General features: G+C 34.7%; 1 protein-coding gene across 2 annotated transcripts in view; it reads left to right on the top strand.

Moving 5' to 3' along the window:
• DCLK1 (doublecortin like kinase 1) overlaps window positions 1-21,454 on the top strand; it is a 160,130-nt gene that overhangs the window by 124,854 nt on the left and 13,822 nt on the right. For both annotated transcript variants that reach the window (XM_014062629.2, XM_014062630.2), the window contains exons 11-16: window positions 2,640-2,786; window positions 7,530-7,663; window positions 7,946-8,023; window positions 8,581-8,677; window positions 10,540-10,620; window positions 13,675-13,788. In XM_014062629.2, the coding sequence (XP_013918104.1) occupies window positions 2,640-2,786; window positions 7,530-7,663; window positions 7,946-8,023; window positions 8,581-8,677; window positions 10,540-10,620; window positions 13,675-13,788 (651 nt within the window). The remainder of the gene's footprint in view (window positions 1-2,639; window positions 2,787-7,529; window positions 7,664-7,945; window positions 8,024-8,580; window positions 8,678-10,539; window positions 10,621-13,674; window positions 13,789-21,454) is intronic.

The raw sequence follows: 21,454 nt of genomic DNA, 5'->3' as shown, positions 1-21,454 counted from the left end.
CCCTATAATATTTCACAGAACAAATTGGATTCTTAAATGAAGACGTGCATGTTTGGGATGCTTTACTGGAATTAAGATTTTTTTCCCCTAATAAATAAGTTCCTGGTTTTCCTCTCCGCAGGAATGAAAAAAATATGGAGAGGTATAGTGGATGCCATTGGTGTAAACAAGATATAGCTATATTTTATTTTCTTAATTTATGGATTTAACTTCTATGCCTTACTATTTTGTATTCCCTTTCTGTGCTTTGCTTACTTGTGCCAGCCTGCCCCAAAAGAGAATGCCATAATGGGGCTGCATGTTTAAAATTGAATAAATCTTGTTATATGTTTCTTTTTCAAATAGTAAAACAAGTATTGTTGGAAGCTTGCTCAATAATCCATCCACTATTCCCATTTACAGCTGAGTAACCATCTGCTAAGGGCTGCTTTTTGAAGGCTTAACATGTAAATTAAATTCTCTAATGGCAAAGGTTTTCAAGAGGAGAGGACTGCCGGCATGTCAAACTTTAGTTAATAACATTATGCTTTCATTGGTCACAACAAACTTAATATACAGTGAGTGGGTCCCATTGCTGCGCATACATTCTGTTTTCATCCCAGGCATGTCTTTCTTTCCTTAAATGTAAAAAATGCATTTCAGAAATCTAAATAAAAACAAATTTCAAGTAGTCAATATGAAAGGTGAGAGAGGATTTGGTTGCTGGCAAGCTGCCATTGTATATACCGGGACTAAATTATTATGCAAGCCTTGCATTGCCCTAGTTATTTTAACAAGCATGATTTATGGTAGGGTTTCTTCCTGCTGTTCAAAGGAACTAACTTCAATTTCCCATGAGAAAGGGAATATTATAGCATTTCTTTTGGAAGGTAGTAAATAAGTAATTGGTCATTGTTCTTCCGGATGTCAGTGCCTTATGGTGAAAAGTGATAAGGTTTGTTCTTCCATCTTATCCCATTCCTTTTTAATTAAAGGCTGTTTCCAGTTTGTCATGCTTCCAGAAAAGTGCAATGTTAGTGAAGAACTCAAACAGTATCATTGACTAGCTAATAGTTAGTAATCTATTAAAACATTATGACTGAATATGACTGAAATCGGGAAGTTGAAGATGAAAGTAAAATGTTGAATTATATCCAATTAGATTATTTGCAAAATTAGCACTTGAGGGCAGGGTTCAGCAAAGCAATCAATATTGACCCTCTAGGCCAGGGGTATCAAACTCAAAACCCATGGGCCGGATCCAGCTCATGGGGTGCTTAGATCCGGCTGGCAGGGCCGCCCTGGAAACAGCAAAGGACTGGCCCGCGGTGCCTCTGCCAGTGAAAATGGAGCTCGGGAGGGCGCAGCCTCCCCAAGTTCTGTTTTTACTTGCAGAGGACTGCAGGAGGCTGTTGCTGCTGAAAACGGAGCCAGGACAGGCCGCCATTTTTGCTAGCAGAAGGCTGCAGGAGGCTGTCATTACTGAAAACAAAGCCAGGGTGGGCCATGCGTGGCCATCCCAAACTCTGTTTTCATTGGCAGAGGGCTGCATGAGGTCATCCTTGCCCAAAAAAGAGCCCAGGCTGGCCACGTGATCTCCCGGAGCTCTGTTTTGCTGGCAGAGGGCTGCAGGACACCATCCAGCTGAAAACAGAGCATCTACGAGTGGTTGAGTTGCCACAACCACCCCAGCATCCCAAGGTGAAACACAACCCTGGTGTGAGTTTGACACCTCTACTCTAGGCTTTATGGAACTGTTTAAGGGGTTCATATTATTGTTATGGTATGTCATATGTTTAGATTGAATTTGGCTTTTTTAATCCACCTACTGAGTCCTTCTGAAGAAACTGAGATAGATCGATAATGTTTGATGGTATTAAAGGCATTGTCAGAGGAAGTAAGCTGTTCCAAGTAAATCTGCCTTTTGCAGTTGACTGATGGTGATTTGGTCATTGCCTTTGGGTTTTCAAATGGTGCTCCAGTTGTTTTGGAGTTGTAAATCACATAGTTAGTGTTTGGTAATAGACATCTCTTACTATTGGTACAATTAGTAGTAGTTGTACTATTCAGTGATATTTATTAAATTATTTTCATTATTATTTGGAGGTTAGCAAACTATCTGAGTTGCCTTGTGATGACATTGGCAGCAAACAAATTTAATAAATAAAGATAATACAATCTGAAGCTTCATGAGGAGTCAATAAGTTGAAGAGTTGGGGAGCCCTGCATTAGGGTCGTAACAGAACATCAGACTTTCCCTGTTTACTTTAAATATTTTACCTTTACCTTCTTACATCTTAATTTCCTTTCCTCTTTCTAACTATTGGCAAAAGTTTTACAATATGTATTATATTGGAATGACTGTTTAAAGTAATGTGAACTTGTAGTATAAGAATTTTACTGAATGGCTACTACCAATGGCAAACTGAAATGACAGAATCCATGAAGAGTTGAAGTACATTTTTTTTCCTAGGCTAGACTGTGAATTCTTTGAATTAATCTCGTCATTTATAGATATATAGAATGTCCACTGCAGATTTGATTCTTATCTTTAAGAATGGGAATTCTAAGATGTCCTGAAAAAAATGCTATCGATCATTATGAACCTTCTCCTGAATCATAGTGGATTATACTAATATGTTACATTCATTTTACTTCAGGGAGGAGATCTTTTTGATGCTATTACCTCCACAAATAAGTATACAGAGAGGGATGCCAGTGGGATGCTGTACAATCTGGCCAGTGCCATCAAATACCTTCATACCTTGAACATTGTTCACAGGGATATCAAACCTGAAAATCTGCTGGTAAGTAAAACATTAAGTGGTGATAGAGATTTTGATACATCTAATTCATAGCAATCATCTATCAATCACCTATCTCAAATTTCAGTCAATTTAGGGACCCTTTCAGCTTAAAATAGTTTTCAGAATTAGAACAAAAAATGGCCTTACTGGATTGAGCCAAAGGCCATCTTAGTCCATAATTTTATTTCACGCAAAGAATTCTGGTACACCTACATGTTTATTTATTTAGCGTATGGGAAATACATGGACTTACAGTAGTTCAAATGTTAATATCCAGTCCACCCAGCCTTTCAAGGACAGGATGGTCTATGTTGGGCTGGTGTAAGCTCTTGATGGACATTTGGACACAATGTGATGTATATTTTGTCAAGGAAAACCACAGTCACACTGAGGGGTAGAGACACTGATTTAAGCCTGCCAATTGATAGATGAGGAAGATCAGAGTGCACAGGAAGGACAATAGTGTGTTAAATGTGTGTTACAATAGGTCTGTGCTGTAGCTGCACATTTTGTATAGTTAAATTCTATGCTGTGGTGTGTCCTGTTCTTAAAAACAAAGAACCATCACAGTATAAGGAGATTACTAAATTATATTTCAAAATATGCATTAATCAATAAGCTTTTAGTTGACATAGAAAATTGGAATGTCTGTTGTTTATGGAAGACTGTAATAGTCTGTGCTCACTTCATTTGGAAAGCTGAGTTTTTCCATTTTAATTGGAACATTTTTCCATAATTGCTACTATTTAGTGTGATTATTTTGTCAAATCATGGGATAGCTTTATAGCCATATAATAATCCCAGGAGAACAACTTCTCTGACTGTTGCCATCTGCAGTGATCACAGAGCAGCTTAGAAAATATGGATAGCCTTTAGAATAATAGGATGCATATGGGAGCACACAATTATATGTAGCTGGATTCAATTAGTGTTGTACAATTACACTGTTTTATTGCTTAGCTAAAACAGTGAAAGCACTACATAGTGAGTAATTTACACTAATCCACATTTCTTTAATTGGCCTTCAGGGCTCAAAGGAAAATAGAATTTGTAAAGACCTTACTTTCTGACAAAGATGAACTTTAAATGATCATTTACATTCTTTGATCTTGACAGGGCAGATAGTGAATCTATTACTGTTTCTTATTTCAGCCTTGATTATATATTTTAATCTTTCTTGCTGAGGTTATAGTATTCAATCTGATATCCATCAGATAGTAAATTCCTACATTCTCCAGTAAGTCATTTCCATCCCAGCAGGGATTTTGGGGTGTTGTAGTCCCAGCATATCTGGCAAATCCTGGATTGTGCGCCTGTCAAAGATTTAGAACATGCAATATTGTCTTCCTCATTATATATATGTATAGGAAAAAAGATAAATGTCTACATTTCTTCATTCAAAGTTTTCTTTTTTAAAATCTTTAGGAAAAATATCAACTATGGAAAATATGAATTCTTTTAGTTGGTAACTTATGCAATTGTGATTCAGATTTGCAAATATTTTCCTCTATAGTTTCCATTAATCCTAGCTACACAGAAATTTTTAATGAAAATAACTAAAACTATTTATTAAAAAGTGATGGCCAAGAGAAACAGTTTGTAAGAGTCATTAGATGTTCCCTGACATAGGCATTGCTAAATATCTGAAGTGTTATTAAAAATGTTGAGAAATAATTAATAGTATAGTGGTAGATCTGCTACATCAGTAAACATGTTCCGCAGAGGTGGGTTTCGCATAATTTTACCACCGGTTCTTCGTGCACCAAAAATGTGAGCATGCGCGAACACTCACTTCACTTGTGCACACACCTTCCGTATCTGTGTATGGACTTGTGTGCATGCACTTTGCTGGCATGCGCGGCTTGCATGCCTACACATGGCTTAGAAAACATGGCTAAATAGGACAGCATAGTGCCAGGTCGGGTCAGCAGGTCCACCAGCAGATCGCCACTACCAGTTTGCCTGAACCAGTCCAAACTGGCTGAATACCACCACTAATGTTCTTATTAGTTAACAATCAGAAGTATACATATGTTTTTACTACAGTTATATTTCTCTTTTCTTATATATTTTGGTGTTGCCATTGCTTTGTGTTGACAATTGCATAGCATGTTTTCTAAAGACAAATTCTGGTCGCATGAATTTGTTATCAGTTAACTGGAGGGAATAATAAATTTCTATATTTAAAAATCTTACTATTTCAGAATATATGTTTCATGATATAGTTGCCTTTACATTTTTTATTGCAAGCAAATTAGGAAACATTATTCTCTTTGCCTCTGATATTAGAACGGTTGTGGCTGTTTCCTTGCTAACAGTTTCATTATGACTCTTGTGTAAGTTCCTCTGGTGTTTTCAAAACAAAAGCATAGAGCATATATTCTTTCAAAAGGGACACTTGAAAAATAAGTTTAGCTTCTCATAATTGTAGATTGAAATGTGTTGCATTCCATAATCTATATTAATCTCATTTTGTATGATGGTTCAATAGAAATAGAAAGACATAACCTATTACTGTGGGTTAGACAGCATCACCACCAGATGGATTCGTAACTGACTGACCAACCTCACTCAATGCATAGTCCTCAATGGAACTGCATCTACATGGAGGGAAGTATGCAGTGGAGTATCCCAGGGCTCTGTTTTAGGCTCAGTACTCTTCAACATCTTCATCAATGATTTGGAAGAGTGGATAAATGGGCAACTCATCAAATTTGCAGATGACACCAAGCTGGCAGGAATAGCCAACACTCCAGAAGATAGGCTTAAGATACAGAAGGATCTTGGCAAACTTGGGAACTATCTAACAAAATGAAATTCAATGATGAAAAAAGTAAGGTTCTATATTTAGGCAAGAAAAACGAAATGCACAGGTACAGTATATGTGGTACCTTGCTCAATTGTAGTAACTGTGAGAGGAATCTTGAAATCCTAGTGGATAAGCATTTAAATATGAGCCAGCAATGTGCAGCAGCTGCCAAAAAGCGAAGTTCTAGGCTGCATAAAAAGAGGGATAGAATCAAGATCAAGTGAAGTGTAAATACCACTTTATAATGCTTTGTTAAGGCCACACTTGGAATACTGCATTCAGTTTTGGTCGTCATGATGTAAAAAAGATGTGGAGACTTAAGAAAGAGTGCAGAAGAGCAACAAAGATGATTAGGGGACTGGAGGCTAAAACATATGAAGAACAGTTGCAGGAACTGGGTATGTCTAGTTTAATGAAAAGAAGGAGTAGGGGCAGAGATGGGTTACTCCCATTTGGCCTGGTTCAGCCGAACTGGTAGTGGCGGTGGCGGGAGGCTCTGCCCACCCACCCAGAATGCACAGAAGCATTGCGTATGTGTACCCGTGAATCGGTAGTAAACTGATTAGCAACCCACCACTGACTAGAGGAGACATGATAGCAGTGTTCCAATATTTTAGGGGTTGCCACAAAGAAGAGGGAGTCAAGCTATTCTCCAAAGCACCTGAGGGTAGAACAAGAAACAATGGGTGGAAATCAAGGAGAGAAGCAACTTGGAACTGAGGAGAAATTTCCTGACAGTTAGAACAATTAATCAGTGGAACAACTTGCTTCCAGAAATTGTGAATGCCCCAACATTGGAAGTCTTTAAGAAGATGCTGGATAGCCATTTGTCTGAATGTTTTAGGGTTTCCTGTCTAGGCAGGGGGTTGGACTAGAAGACCCTCAAGGTCCCTTCCAACTCTGTTATTCTATTCTATTCTAAATATTAAATAGAAATTGAAACGTGATAGAAATATTACATTTCTAGAAAATAAAATTTATAGCCTCCTGTGTCCTTTGTGTAACAGTGGAAATGAAAAGATATATTAGTTCTAACTGTAGGTAATTGCCTGGCTGCCCATATTTTTCCCACAGGTTAACCCTTACTTTAATGAAATGTTTCATGGTAACATTTTATAGCAGTGAACAGAAATGATTTTCCCTATAAGCACATGGCAGCTGTGTGATTTACCCAACCCCAACCCTTTTATGGGGAAGTTTCAAATATGTTATCAAGTCTTCCATGACCTGTGGCAGAAAAGAGAGTAAAAGTAAAAAATAAAATCCTGTGCCACTACATAAATGATTTGGAGTTTTCTTAAATATTAAACTTAATATTTTTAAATCTGTAGATTTAATATTGTTAAAATTGTAGATTTAAAGTATAATTTAAAAAAAATCTGTAGATTATAAAAGAGAGAAAAAATCTGTAGAATTTAAAAGAACATTACTTTTAAAAAGTCACATAGAAAACAGACAAAACCGACTTTCTGAAAACCAAAGATTCCCTCCATTTCTACTGTCACATTTTAAACACACAGTGAATTAAACTGAACATCTTTCCCTAGTCCAAAAATGTTTTTAAGAATTGGTTTGGATTAATTAAATTCTATGTTACCAGGAATAAAACAGCCTCTAAAGGACTAGACACGATGCCAAAATTGTGATCATATATAGATGGAACTGTGTACATAAAAGTTCTATTGGCTTTGGACCCCTATATTTTAGTTATAATATTTTGTTTCATGGTTGACGTTCATTAAACTGAAAACTGGTTAGTTTCCAAACCCTTTCCACTGTCTCCACGCTACTTTGTCTTTGTCTTTCTTCCTCACTCCAGATTCACACATGAGTACGCTGGAGAATGGTAGGATCTGTGTCCTTGAAGTATGTAAGCTTGGCTATTAAGAGAAGATCATATTTCTGTCATAATTTAATTGCATTTTTGTTTTCAGGTCTATGAGCACCAAGATGGAAGCAAGTCGCTGAAACTGGGAGATTTTGGTCTGGCCACTATAGTAGATGGACCTCTATACACAGTTTGTGGAACTCCTACCTATGTGGCTCCAGAAATCATTGCAGAAACTGGGTAAACTAACTTGGTAGAAGAGATTCGATGGACAGCTGTTTTTTCCCCATATGATTAAGCAATGTCCTTTTAAATAGAAACCATACTGAAGTTGAATTTTGATATCTTATATTTATAAGTTTGTCTTTATATTATACAACTGTGATATAAAGTACAGCTTTTATTCAGATGAGATCATTTAATTTAATGAAGATCCTTGCCAACGTATCATTTTCTGTTGCCTTTATTTCCCTTAGATCATATATTCTTGGTTTCCTAACCATAATCCCTTATCAATTTTAGATATGGCCTGAAGGTGGACATCTGGGCAGCTGGTGTGATTACTTACATCCTGCTGTGTGGTTTTCCTCCATTCCGTGGGTATGGACTATGATTTTCTATTCATCTCTTAACAATGCATCTCTTAACTATTCTATCCCATATGGTTTTTCCCCCCTGTCTGGGTGTAATATTGGCTGCTAGCCTCCTTCCATTTGTAAAACATAAAATAGCAGTGGAGGAACATATTGTTACTAAGACTTAAATACTAGGGGAAATCTCTTTTTTTCACAGAAACTTGAGTACTATGTTAACAGAATTGTCTACAGTGTAAACTGTATTTAATGGAAACAAGAAATATGCAGGGCTTATAAATGTCAGAACCATTCCAATGTAAAACTGACTGCTTTATGAGGTTTTTCTTATTCTCGTCTTCTTTGTTTTTTCCTTAAATTTCAAATTTGGTATTCATATTTATGCTGGTCTCTGACTCTAATAAATATTTGCTTTGGTATTCAGATTGCTCAAGTAACCTCACTTATGGCAGTGCATAAAACAAAAATAGTTTGCAGCATTTTAAAAAGCTTTTTGTCTTTTTCCTTGTCTTTAGTTTATTAGGAGCAGTGAGAGAATGACAGTTTTATTTCTTTGTTATGCAGAAGTGGAGAAGACCAGGAAGTTCTTTTTGATCAGATTTTGATGGGACAAGTAGAGTTTCCATCTCCATATTGGGATAATGTATCTGACTCTGCAAAGGTATATTCAAAATGTTTTTTCTTTACTTTAGAACATTTCTTTATGCACCCATATTTTTGTTGTATTAATGCAACATACTGTAAAGTTTTCACACACACACAAACACACACACAAACACACACACAAACACACACACACACACACTATATGTATATGTATATATATATATATATATATATATATATATATATATGTGTGTGTGTGTGTGTGTGTGTGTGTGTGTGTGTGTGTGTGTGTGTATATATATATAAATAGATACCTTTCACCCTGGCCTCGCTGATAACGGATAAGAGCCTGTGGCCTAATGGCTAAGAAGTCTGCCTAGTATGTAATATAGCCCAGGTTCAAATCCCAGTAAGGGTATGACTAGCTGATGAGAGCTAAATAGCTTGAAATAGATCTATACTAGTCTCCCTTTATTTATTTATCAGCACAAATACAACAAAAAAATGTAACAAAAAGGCAACAGTAAAAATATTGGGTTTCTGCCTGGATGGTCTCTTGTGACGAGCCGAAGGACAGAGAATGGAAGTAGTGATCTTCCTCCCACATTTGGGCATACCGGGGGTTGTAAAAATCTTATATATTTATATTTATATTTATATTTATATTTATATTTATATTTATATTTATATTTATATTTATATTTATATTTATATTTATATTTATATTTATATTTATATTTATATTTATATTTATATTTATATTTATATTTATATTTATATTTATATTTATATTTATATTTATATTATTTATATTTATATTTATATTTATATTTATATTTATATTTATATTTATATTTATATTTATATTTATATAAATATAAATATAAATATAAATATATTTATATTTATATATATATATATATATATATATATATATATATATATATATATATATATATATATATATATATATATATATATATATAAAATGTATATATTAAGATCGTGCTTCATATCACAAACATAGCATTAATTATAGCATTTCTTTATATCTCTGTACTAAACATGTTTAAGATGGATTGTAAATTGGTAACACTCCTATGCTTTTGATTGCTTACTAAATCTACATACATCTGATACTTCTTCATCGCAAGTACTCTGCATTGTTCATTTTACTAGATTATACATCTGCAGAATTATTAAAGAAATGCTACACTTAATGCAATCTTTGTAATGTGAAGCACAATTCTATTACATAGGTGATTGATATAAACAATGCTTTAAATAGCATTCCAATTTACTATAATTTGGGACAATAGTTCTACTATAATGGTTTGCTTTAGTTTTCTGGAAAGCTGTAGACAATTTACAGTTCTTAGTGCATGCAGAGCTGTATAAGCCCTTAAAGCTTATTACAGTATCTGGAAGGAAAACATTTTAACTTTGAAGGCCTCGTATCAAGGGCAGGTAACAAATATTCTATCCAAGTCTGTTTGGTTGTGCCCAGGAATAGAACCTGGATTTTAGAAAAAATGTATAAATTAGATGAAAAAAAAAAAATTGTAGTGTTATACTGGAATTGATACTTTTCTACAGGAGACTGAAGAACTGAATATAAGGACTTGAGAAATTAATGAGCATGTTTTCTGGATATTATTTAGTTGATATTAATTATAAAATGTTGTTACAAATATATTTGACCATGCTTAGATCCAACCCTATCTTGAATTTTTCAAATGATTTCCCAACTTTTAGGTTTTTCATAAACTTTTCAGTTATCAGCTTTATACATTAAAATGCAAGGCTGGAATGTATTTCATCCTTGTATCTTACCTTTTCAAATGTATTCAGTGTTGTATTTGCTATTATCATCTTTGCAAAATTCTTTATGAAATGTATAATATTTTCATTTTACAGGAACTAATTACTATGATGCTTCAGGTAGATATAGAACAGCGATTTTCAGCTTTGCAAGTGCTTGAGCATCCATGGGTTAATGTAAGTAAAGGTTGCTACTGGTTTTACTTTAGCCACACTGTGTTTTATTGCATTATTTGTCAAATCAGCTGGAATGCTGTTTTGGAAATATGAAATTTTTAAACATTATAGCAAAATGTAGGCTTATTTCCAATAATAACTTTTTCTGCATATATTCTGAAAATGAGTTTAAGAATATGCCAGACCCAGGATGGTGTTGTGTCTTCAGAAAGTGTAACTAACTTTCTGAGGTTTTGCCAATTCCATCTCACAGATTGGTGATAAAGAACCTGCCATATCAGGATACATTTTTTTCATTAAATTTAAAACTGAATAGGGCTGTAAAATTTGCCTTAAAAAAACCAGTGCATCAAACTAACCAGAAGAGGAGAAAGAACTCTGCATAAATAAGAGGGGGAGGAGGAATATCCAATGGCACTCCAAATAATCTGATTAAATTGCTCAGAAATTATTTTCCTTGCCTATACCAAAAAGAAAGACTAATTCAGATTGTGATATATCAAACTTATCCATTGCTACAATTCAGGCACAAATTTGCCCTTATAGTGTAATATAATAATTCTTTTACCTATCCCTCTTACATGAAATATTTAACATAAAGGTTTTTTATTATATTCTAATTAGAATTTATATACTTGTTGGTTTGATGCTCTACATATACATATACCCATCTTTACTCAGCAGTGATCAATCTAAAGTTATTTCAGCCTGAAATATTACAAATCTACTTTAGTTCCATTTCTAAATAGAAAGGTGGTTATATTGAATAATTTTTATCAGTATCTACAAAATAAAACTTTCTATACTACTAGCCTCATTTTTATAGAGTACATTTATATATGTTAAACTGTGCTTCTACTCTTCCACAAAATCAGAATACTGACACTCATTTATTATTCCAAAATTCACATGAATGTACATTTTATAAACTTGTTTCCAATTTCTCAGAATATTTATTAATTAAATTAATTTATTAAATTTATATACTGCCCATCTCACTACCTCGAATACTGATTTAGCAGCTTGCAAATTAGGCCTATGTCAGAATATTTATTATAATATTTTCAGCATTACGTGCAAGTATTCCACATAAATTATTCCAGTTGGAATTCAATACCTCCAGGATTTCAGAAAATCACGTAATTATTTTCAAGTTGAGTCAAAGATGAAATTATTCTGAACATCTTTATTCTAACTAAAACGTAAAGCTTAAGTAAACTTGAAAATGTAGAAAAATTAGATCCATCTTTGCCAATGTTTAATTTGAAAAAGCTTCATAGAGTTCCATTCTGTGAGATAACCAAAAGAAACAAAGCACAGCCTAGCATTCCAGTGTCGAAACTCTTAGTGAGATCAGTGATACAAGTCTGATTTTTCTCTTCAATTTATTTCATAACTAGGAAGGAACATTATGCACCTTTTATTTATGAAACTTTTAATATTTTCAAAATTTAGTGTGATTCAAGAGCAAGGCATCTTAAAATCACTATATTGCATTCCTAGTGTCATTACAAATACAAATCATTAATATTATTATGCAAAAATGATAATACAAAATATTGTGGCTGGACTTGGTAGCCACAGATTGTGTATACTTTAGAAATCAACTAAGATTTGTCAAAATTACTGTGGTGTTATATTGATGCATAAGGCAACTCCATAAGGCAAAGGGCCAAATGGTTCCATTTTAGTTTCAGTGAAAGAAGCCTGAAAACAGACATGTTCAGTTCTACTTTACTATCCCTTTGCTTCGGACGCTTCTGAATCAGTTTCTGACTTAAATATGTCTGATTTTGGATGAAGGGATGTAAACAAACCTTAGGTTTCTCTTAATCATTTTGTTATAATTTACTCCTTACATTACAAGCAAGGATATACCTGAACTTTTAGGTACAGCACAGTATCTTTTTGTGAAATATAATAATTGTTTTAATTCTGAATTCAGCATTTCAAAGGTCTTTAAATAGCTGAAAGGAATAAAACACATTATGTCTAAAATAGCTCAGAAAATATTGCTTTTATAAGTACAAGAATCTGGAAGTTCCTAATCAAGATTGTTTAATTGTTAATTGTATTAACAGCAGCTAGAATTGTATTTGCACAATATTGGAAAAGTGAAGAGATTCCTACTGAAGAGAAGGTGATTAGGAAAATATTAGAATGTGCAGAAATGAATAGACTAACACTAGCAATTAAGAAGAAGGAACAAACTCATTATTATATGATATGGGAAACATTTTACCAATGGTTAGAAAATAAAAAGGAAATTGAAATAAAGGAAGAAGACAAGAAGAAGAATAGAAAATACATTAAGATAGAGATAAGAATAAAATGTCATGAGTATGATGAGAATAATCATGTTTAATGTTATTATTGTATTTTTATTAGAAGATATGTTAGGAAGGAAATGAAGAGTTACACAAGGTATAATTGTTCAATGTATATAATTTGTGGAAAGATGTTGCACAGAAATATTTGTACCCAGACAACACACTGCTTAAGGAGAGATGAAATGTTTATATTTTTTAAAATGGAAAATAAATAAATAAAACTTTTTAAAAAGATTGTTTAATTTTTATTTACAGTTGAATGAAATTATAATGACTGGTCTTCAAAATATATTTTTAAAAGGATTTTAAAAGGGTCACATAGAAAATGTGGAGTCATTCTAAAAAACTATATGGTTCATGAAATAATAATGTCGTTGAAATTCTTCAGGTTATTTTTTGATGTATGTAAGTGCCTCAATCTATTGAAATTAGTATGCCTTGTTTTTTGGGGTACCTTCAGGCATATTACTAAAGTTAAGGAGTAAATCATAGTAGAAAAGATGATTATAACTAGGAGTTATAATATTTCGGCATCTTCGGATAGGATTTTATTCAGGAGTTCTTACAGTTCATGATAAAAGGTTAGCAAACTGTTTGTAAAGTTTAGATTCACTAAATTAATTATATTTCTGCAAATTAAAAATCCTTGGGACACAATAATTTTGGAAAAATGACCACAAAATTGTTAAAGTCCTCAAATGAATTACTTGCTTTTGTTTTGTAGGATGACGGCCTTCCGGAAACTGAGCATCAGTTGTCAGTAGCTGGGAAGATAAAGAAACATTTCAACACAGGCCCTAAACCCAACAGCACAGCTGCTGGAGTTTCCGTTATAGCAGTAAGCATCTACAATGCATTTTTTTCTCCATATTTAGAAAATGATTGTTTTTTTAGGACCCCCTCCCCCATGTTCAATTAATGTATTCAGTTTTAATTGCAGTGAAAAACAGATATTGTGTTACCCCATCATTGGGAAATCACACTTTTTAATTGCTTCATCATCGTAAGCTGCTAGGCAGCATACATATTTCTTACTGAAAATCAGTCCATATGAAGAGAGAAATTCAATACACATTCACTGTGATGAACATTTAAAGAACATTTCAGAAGAAGAAAAAAAATCATATCCCAATTATAAGCAAGAGACACTTCATAATGAACTAAATAAGCATGTAAAGTATAAAGAAATGCAGCCATTTTGGACATAGATATGGCTACCTACTTAATTTGATTTGGCCATATCATGTGAATTGGCTCAATGTTAGGTCACTACAAAGGCTCCCAGTTTCACTATGCCACACAAGGCTAATCCATGCAGTGTTCTGTGTTTGAGAGATTGGTACCTGCACTGTCAGCTCAGCTGAAGATCAAGGTATTAGTTTATCTAAAATTTCCTTACCCGAGAAATTTTAGGATTTTCTCTAACTGTAGTGAAACTGTAATAGCCATAATGAATTCCATTTTTAATGACACCAAAAAAGTTTATGATGACTTGCTATGACATAGACCAGAGGTGTCAAGCTGGTGTTGTCATGTGATGTATGGTGACTTTCCCCGCCCTTCGATAAAATGGTGAGCGTGGCCATGTGACTCATCCGGCCTGTGGGCTGCAAGTTTGACACCCCTGACATAGACAGACACACAGATAGATAGATATAGATGACAGACAGACAGACAGACAGACAGACAGACAGACAGACACATAGACAGAGTCATCATAAAATCATATCCTAGAGTGGAAATAGAGATTAATCTATTGGTGTATTGTTTTTTATATTCTGGGATACATTTAGATATATGCTCATGAATTTTTATTCCATTTTAAGTAGCTTTATTTTGCATGCAATTTGACTAAATGCTTCCTTCCAGGCAGAAGTTAAAGTGATTTGAGATTTAAATAGAGTCAACATAAGTCTTTCAACATGCTACAGTTGTATAGCAGGACATAGTATGGGAGATTATGAGACCTGTTTAATATATCATCTGCATATCATAGTGCAAATGGAAATGAACCAGGTTCACTTTGACTCTTTGCCAAGAATATATATTTAAACCATACATTTAATAGTAGTGAAATGATTAGTATTTGTTGATCACTCGAACGTATGCAGGATGTACGATTCTACTAATAAATATAATGGAGTAGTCAATTTTTTTAAATGTTCCCATCTTTTTTCTTTAAGTCTGCCTACATTTTAAGCTTCCTTCCATAATTATGCCTCCCTGAACCATGCTCCAGACTGAAACATCATAATGATTCATTGAACATGCTCATTTACTGCATTAGACTGATCAGAGTTTCTTCCCTAGCTTCACTAAATTGTAGCTGGTACAACCAGCAATTGTAGGTGGTACACTTTGGGTAGCTGTTGTATTAGTCAGAGGCTGATTTAAAGTCAGCAGAAGTAAAAACAAACAAACAAACCCCCCAACTCATTTGGCAGAATTGGCAAATTCACCCTCCTTAGCATGGAAAATAATTTGTCATCTTTTTCTTACATTTGGACCCTTATTGCTCCTATTACATTAACGGCATCATCAAACATACTGTCAATATTTTTTTAATTGGGAAACCACCATAGCTTTCCCACAACTAAAACATCCCATTGTATGCATTTTTCATATGAATTGCCAGGTATATGCTTAACGGTCCAGCTGAAACTCTTTTCAATTGGACTGCCAGCACGCTTGCCCGTGAAATGTACCGCTCAGTTCTTCTAATCTGCACTGTTTTTCATAGTTCTTACAACTCTTCAGAATGCTTTGCTAGTACCTTTTGCACCCATTTTTGCCTTCTTTATTGTGTTTACTTTTCTTTTTAAAATTTAATTTGCAAGATTTGCAGTAAAATTTGTTGTTTTCAGTAGCTCAAATATTTTAAATAAGAAAAGGTATTGCGTTGCAGCTTCAAACTGAGAATAAAAAAATGCTATGAGAATAAAGAAATACACAGATCTTTGCATTGTGTTTAGCATTGTGTTATTTTGGCACCTTATCAATTTTCTATTGGGCTTACATTATTCTATATTTCCCCATCGCTTTGGTTCATTATAAATTTGAACAAAAACCCTGCAGTTCCATTTAACTTTTTTAAAACGTTGCTGATATGTTTTTGCTAGATGACACTCAAAAACTACTCTAACTTTCATCAACTTTACAATACAATGTTAATAAATAAAATAACATTTATTAGTGCTTCTAATCCAGTTCAAATGTACTGTTCTGTGTGTACCCAGATATTGTAATGTTTAAAATGTTTCTATGTGGGCTGGACATCCATTATGTATGTTACCTCGTACCCAGTGATGGGTTTCAAATTTTTTTAGAACCTCTTCTGTAGGTGTGGCCTGCTTTGTGGGAGTGGCTTGCCAGCCATGTGACTGGGTAGGCGTGGCCAACTTGTAAAATGTGGTAAAACTCACTTAACAATACTCTTGCTTAGCAACCAAAATGTAGGCTTAGAACTCTGGCATTTGAAGCATGCAAGTCTAAAAGCTGTCAAGTTACAAGACCCTTGCACCCCTAACCCTTTAAAAAAAAAACCATGGGTGTTCAAACTTGAGAGCTTTAAGACTTATGGACTTCAACTCCCAGATTCCCTCCTCTCGCTCTTCATCCTGGTGATGTGCAGACGGGCAGGGGGAGGGAGCTGGAACCTGTTCTAAATGGCACTGTAGATTTGTGGAACCTCTTCTATAGAAGAGGTTAGAACTGGCAGGAACCCACCCCTGCTTGTAGCTCAATAAAAATGTCAGATAGCAATAGCAATAGCATACACACACACACACACACACACACTCGCTCACTCACTCACTCACTCACTCACTCACTCACTCACTCACTCACTCATTCCATAGTGCTTTAGAGCAGGGCTCTCCAACCTTGGCAACTTTAAGACTTGTGGACTTAAACTCCCAGAATTCCTCAGCCAGCAAAGCTCCACAAGTCTTAAAGTTACCAAGGTTATAGACTTCCTGCTTTAGAGCATTCACTGAACAGTTTACAATGTCAGCATATTGGTGTCAACAATCTAGGTTCTCATTTTACCCACCTCGGAATAATGGACGGCGGAATAAACCTTGAGCTAGTCAGGCTAAGGGCAGAGTTCACTTGCAATACTGCATTCTAGCCAGTGTGCCACCACAGCTCCTAAAATGGACGTAAATGCAGTACAAGTAGTCCTTCAATTAATACCTTAATGGAGCCATTATGATTATAAGTCATGATGACCTTAAAGCAGATCATCCACATGACCAAGCCAATTAATCAACCTTTTTTGGGGTGGTCATTAAGTGACACCACAGTCATTGAGCAAATCAATTGTTTGCTGTGGGCCAGTTTTACCAAAACTCAAAAAGGATTGCCAGGTTTTGCCAAAAATCTGGTAAAATGTGGTCACATGATTTTGGGACACTTTAAATGACTTTAAATGTGGGCCAGTGGCCAAACAATTGACACGAGATCATGTGACCACAAGGGGTGACTGAGGGAAATTCAGAACTAGGGAAGTTATTTCAAATGGTTGCTAAGGTCTACTTATAATTAAGCACAACTTAATACAGGAGGGAAACTAAATGTAGGCTTGAAGCCTGGATTTAGGCTTAGAAAGGACATGCTGAATATATAAAATCTAAATATTGGCTTCTGTATTCACAAAGCTTCCCCATTTGCTTTAAATGTGATGGAGTGGTCATTCTTCTTATAAATATAAGGTTTGCCATTCTATTTTTTTCCACAAAAGAATGGCACTCATAAAATAAAGGATAAAATTATTTAGCATATGACATAACATAAGAGAATATTTGTAGCTCACGCGTGAATCCTTGGTGCTCTCTAACATGACGGTTATTTTTGCCGAAGTTTCATTCATGATGATGTTATCTAGTTTGATAATCAAATGTCTGGAAGAAAACCACCAAGTTCAGAGAGTACCAAGGACTCTGTACTGTAATGGACCCTGGACCCATTACAATATGAGATCTGGAACACTACAGGGATATTTAAGGATTTAATAATATAATCATTATTAAAGCAGTTCAGAAGTTTAAACCACAATCATTTAATTGTATTTACTGATCAAAAGTGTCTAAATCTTTCTCTTCTCCTGAAGTTCACTGAAGCGGTATTCTGGATTGGGTAAGAAGGTCAATTCCTACCGCAAGCTTCCATCTTCTTCATATTGGCTTAATGAAAGGATCTCTTTCATTAAAATGTCTTATACAGAAATATAGGTAGCCTTATATTTAGATTCTTGTATTTAAAGATTGCCTTGTATCTACATTACTGCATGTCTACACATTAAGAAGCCAAAGCTGCTCATGGAGTTCCAAATCACATACACTACATAATAACATGCAGCACCATTCCCATCATTGGTCTTATAACAAACTGCCCACCTTTTTCAATCAACCCACCCTTTAAATGTGGCATTTTTTAAATCAGCTCCCCTTCCTGAAACTCTAAAATAAAAGTGAGTGTACTTCTGACATTTTTAACATTGACTATGAAATTGTATAGCAGCTGTTTAGAGTCGCTTTTCTTTTACAGATTTTGTAGAAGTTCATTTTACCCAATTCCTCTTGACACTGGAAGATTGAAAGATTTTCAAAGAAAATTATCTTTTAAAAATGAAAGGCAGTTGACATTTTAGTGAGTCTGATGGCATATTCGCATCTCTCTTCCATTCCCTCTGTCATCTGTAGACATTTAAATGGAAAATACAATGACAAACTTTGTTGAGTACTGTTAATATTGATATTTAGGCACTTATCACTTCATCTGCCATTTATGCAAATGCATATTAAATATTAATAGGTTTTTCAAATTTTATTGAACAAATATGTTTCTAAACATCCACTTTTCAGATTCTTAAATGAAATTTCTCTCTGTGTGCCATGCCATGTAACCAAAGCTAATATAATCTTTTCTCTGAGGTTATATTTTCAATAAATAGATAAAGACAGAAGCATCAGTAAACTATTTTCTTTACACTCTTTGATTAGACTGAAAAAGTGCTTTAAAATAAGAAGTAATTGCTTCAATATTGCGAGGGCTTTCTAGCAATTTGTCACTGTTTTCTCTGAGTATTTCAAACTAGTGACTTAACTGCTGCCTTGTGGTGTCTGTAGTTACTAAAGAGTAGAGCTAGTAATTAGGGTTTAACAGAAGCCTTGAAAGACTCATAGTGAAGTGGTATTGCCCTACAGAGTTGATTAATAACATTTTCCTGTTTTGAAATTAATGAAAATAAATGAGCCTTTCTTTTAAAAAAAAATAACAGGGAGGTAGTATTGTATACTAATGAGTTGCAGTCCAATTTAATTTTCCTAATTGTGATTGGTTGCAGCATTATATTGAGTGAACTAAGATCCAATTATATATGTTGCTTTCAAGCAGACATAACAAAATCAAAGTTTGCTTTGATTTTATGAGTGTCCTTTTTTATCTATGAAAGTAAATTATTGTTTGAGGCATGAAAGTACCATGTACTGATAGAAGAAGGAAAAACAAGTATAATGAAAATATATTGATCTGTAATACTCAGAATGGTAAATATAATCTAATGTATGGGATTTTGCATGCCTTCTGCTTCCCTCTATTTTTATACAACGTTATATACTTCCTGTGGCATTTTTTTAGTTACATTTACTACCAAGAGGTAAATAGGATTTGACCAGGGTTCGTCAGGCATGGGTAGACAGATGGAGGCAGGATATAATATAACCCTGATGCCTTTCAACTCACAGAGTTTAAGGCCAGCTGGGTTGCATATACCATTCTGAGACCCTCTCTCTATCCCTTTCTGCAGCCACCTATACCAGGACCTAGATTGCTGCTAAAGCTACTGCACTGTATATAGTCTTTTAAAGTGTGAAGGTCCATGAGTTCAATTCCCAGTAGAGGATTAGAATGCCATGGAATAACATCTGGCTCCCGCACCACAAACATTCCAAAGACGATAAAGCTACCCTGTTTCCCTGAAAATAAACCCTCACCAGATAATAAGCCCAATAAGAGCATGTGCTAAAATAATCCCTTCCCTGCAAATAAGCCCTCCCTGAAAAGCAGCAGCCATGAGATGACCACGCTTACCGCCTCCTGCCTCAAAAATAATAAGACCTCCCCGAAAATAAGGCCAAGTGTTTATTTCGGGGTTCAAAAGAATGGGAATGCCCTAATGCCCTAATTCATAAAAGATCTACCCATCAGTAGATCAATCTTGATGACTGAGTATTCTATCCAGAATCATAGAACTATAAAATCAAGACTTTTGAACACATCTATGAACATTCTTTAAAAACAAAAATGTGTGCACGTATACAGGCACATCAACATTTGCCTACATATTTTCTGCACAGATCTGGAATTTTTTGGTGGCCTTGCAGTGAAACACTGTGATAAAATGGATTTCCAAGAGGGAAGGAGTTCCTTCCAGAGGAACAAGAATAAGCGAAGTTAATAGTTCCCAGAATTTATGTTTTGTGGTGCAAGTAGTCTGCTTTAGTTTAGCAGGATTTCTTTTTATAGGTGAGGGGCAATAAAAGATACTCCTGAAAAGAATCTCAATATGTTTGCCTTGAGTTTTGGAGCCTGGCATCAATCTTGCCAAACTAAAGCAGACAACTCTTAATTGTGCTGTCTTTTGCTTCTATAGAATGCACTGCCTCCTGGAAATTTGGGCCACATTTCTTCACAAATACTAAGCTCAAGCTTGGGGACTGTAATTGCCCATGTTTATGAGCTTCCTGAACTGGACACTATGACACACAGAATTTGGGATTTAGATGGACCTTTACCTGATTCACCATTTATCTTTCCATGCGTTCTTTCCATACAGGTGCACATCAATAAGTACAATTAAAAACAAGGGCTATATTAATTGTGGATGTCAATTAATCAGTTAATTGAATTGGTCCTAATAACATTCTTTAGCTATTAATTATATATTCAACCATGTGATCCTTTCTATCAGAAAAGGTAGGGAGCTTAAGAGTTCTGCATTTGCAGAATAATTGCGCATCAGACTTTTCATTCTTGAACCAGTGCATCTTTGAGGGCTAGGAGCCTCTGTTCACATAATTCCAAAAGAATCCAAGAAAGTTTGAAGAAGTTGAGGTCGATCTTAATACTCAATGAGCATCTTTCCTATCACAAGTCCCTTCAGATAAATCTTTTGACTACTTGGAAAGTGTTCATCTGCTCCCCTGCTCCTTCTATCACAAAGGAAAATGCCTTTACCTTAAGTAGATTAAAAAATAGATACATTATGTTGTCAGCATTTGGGCCCATTAAACTGATGCAATTGCCAGCAACAAACCATACTGCTGGAGTAGTTGGAGAAGGCATTTCCCCTTCCTCTTATTTTGTAGACGGCAATAAAAAGTCAGTAGAAAATACACAGAATCTATGTTGTAACAGAATGAAAGTAGAAGACTGGTTGTGTGTCTCTTTCTGTCTGTCTGTCTGTCTGTCTCTCTCTCTCTCTGTCTCTTTCTTTCTTTCTT

Source organism: Thamnophis sirtalis, unplaced genomic scaffold, assembly GCF_051295495.1.
Source record: "Thamnophis sirtalis isolate CommonGarterSnake01/CBP01778 unplaced genomic scaffold, rThaSir2_p1.2 scaffold_8, whole genome shotgun sequence".
In the NCBI taxonomy this organism is placed as follows: Eukaryota; Metazoa; Chordata; class Lepidosauria; order Squamata; family Natricidae; genus Thamnophis; species Thamnophis sirtalis.
This window is presented reverse-complemented; position numbering and strand designations above follow the sequence as displayed.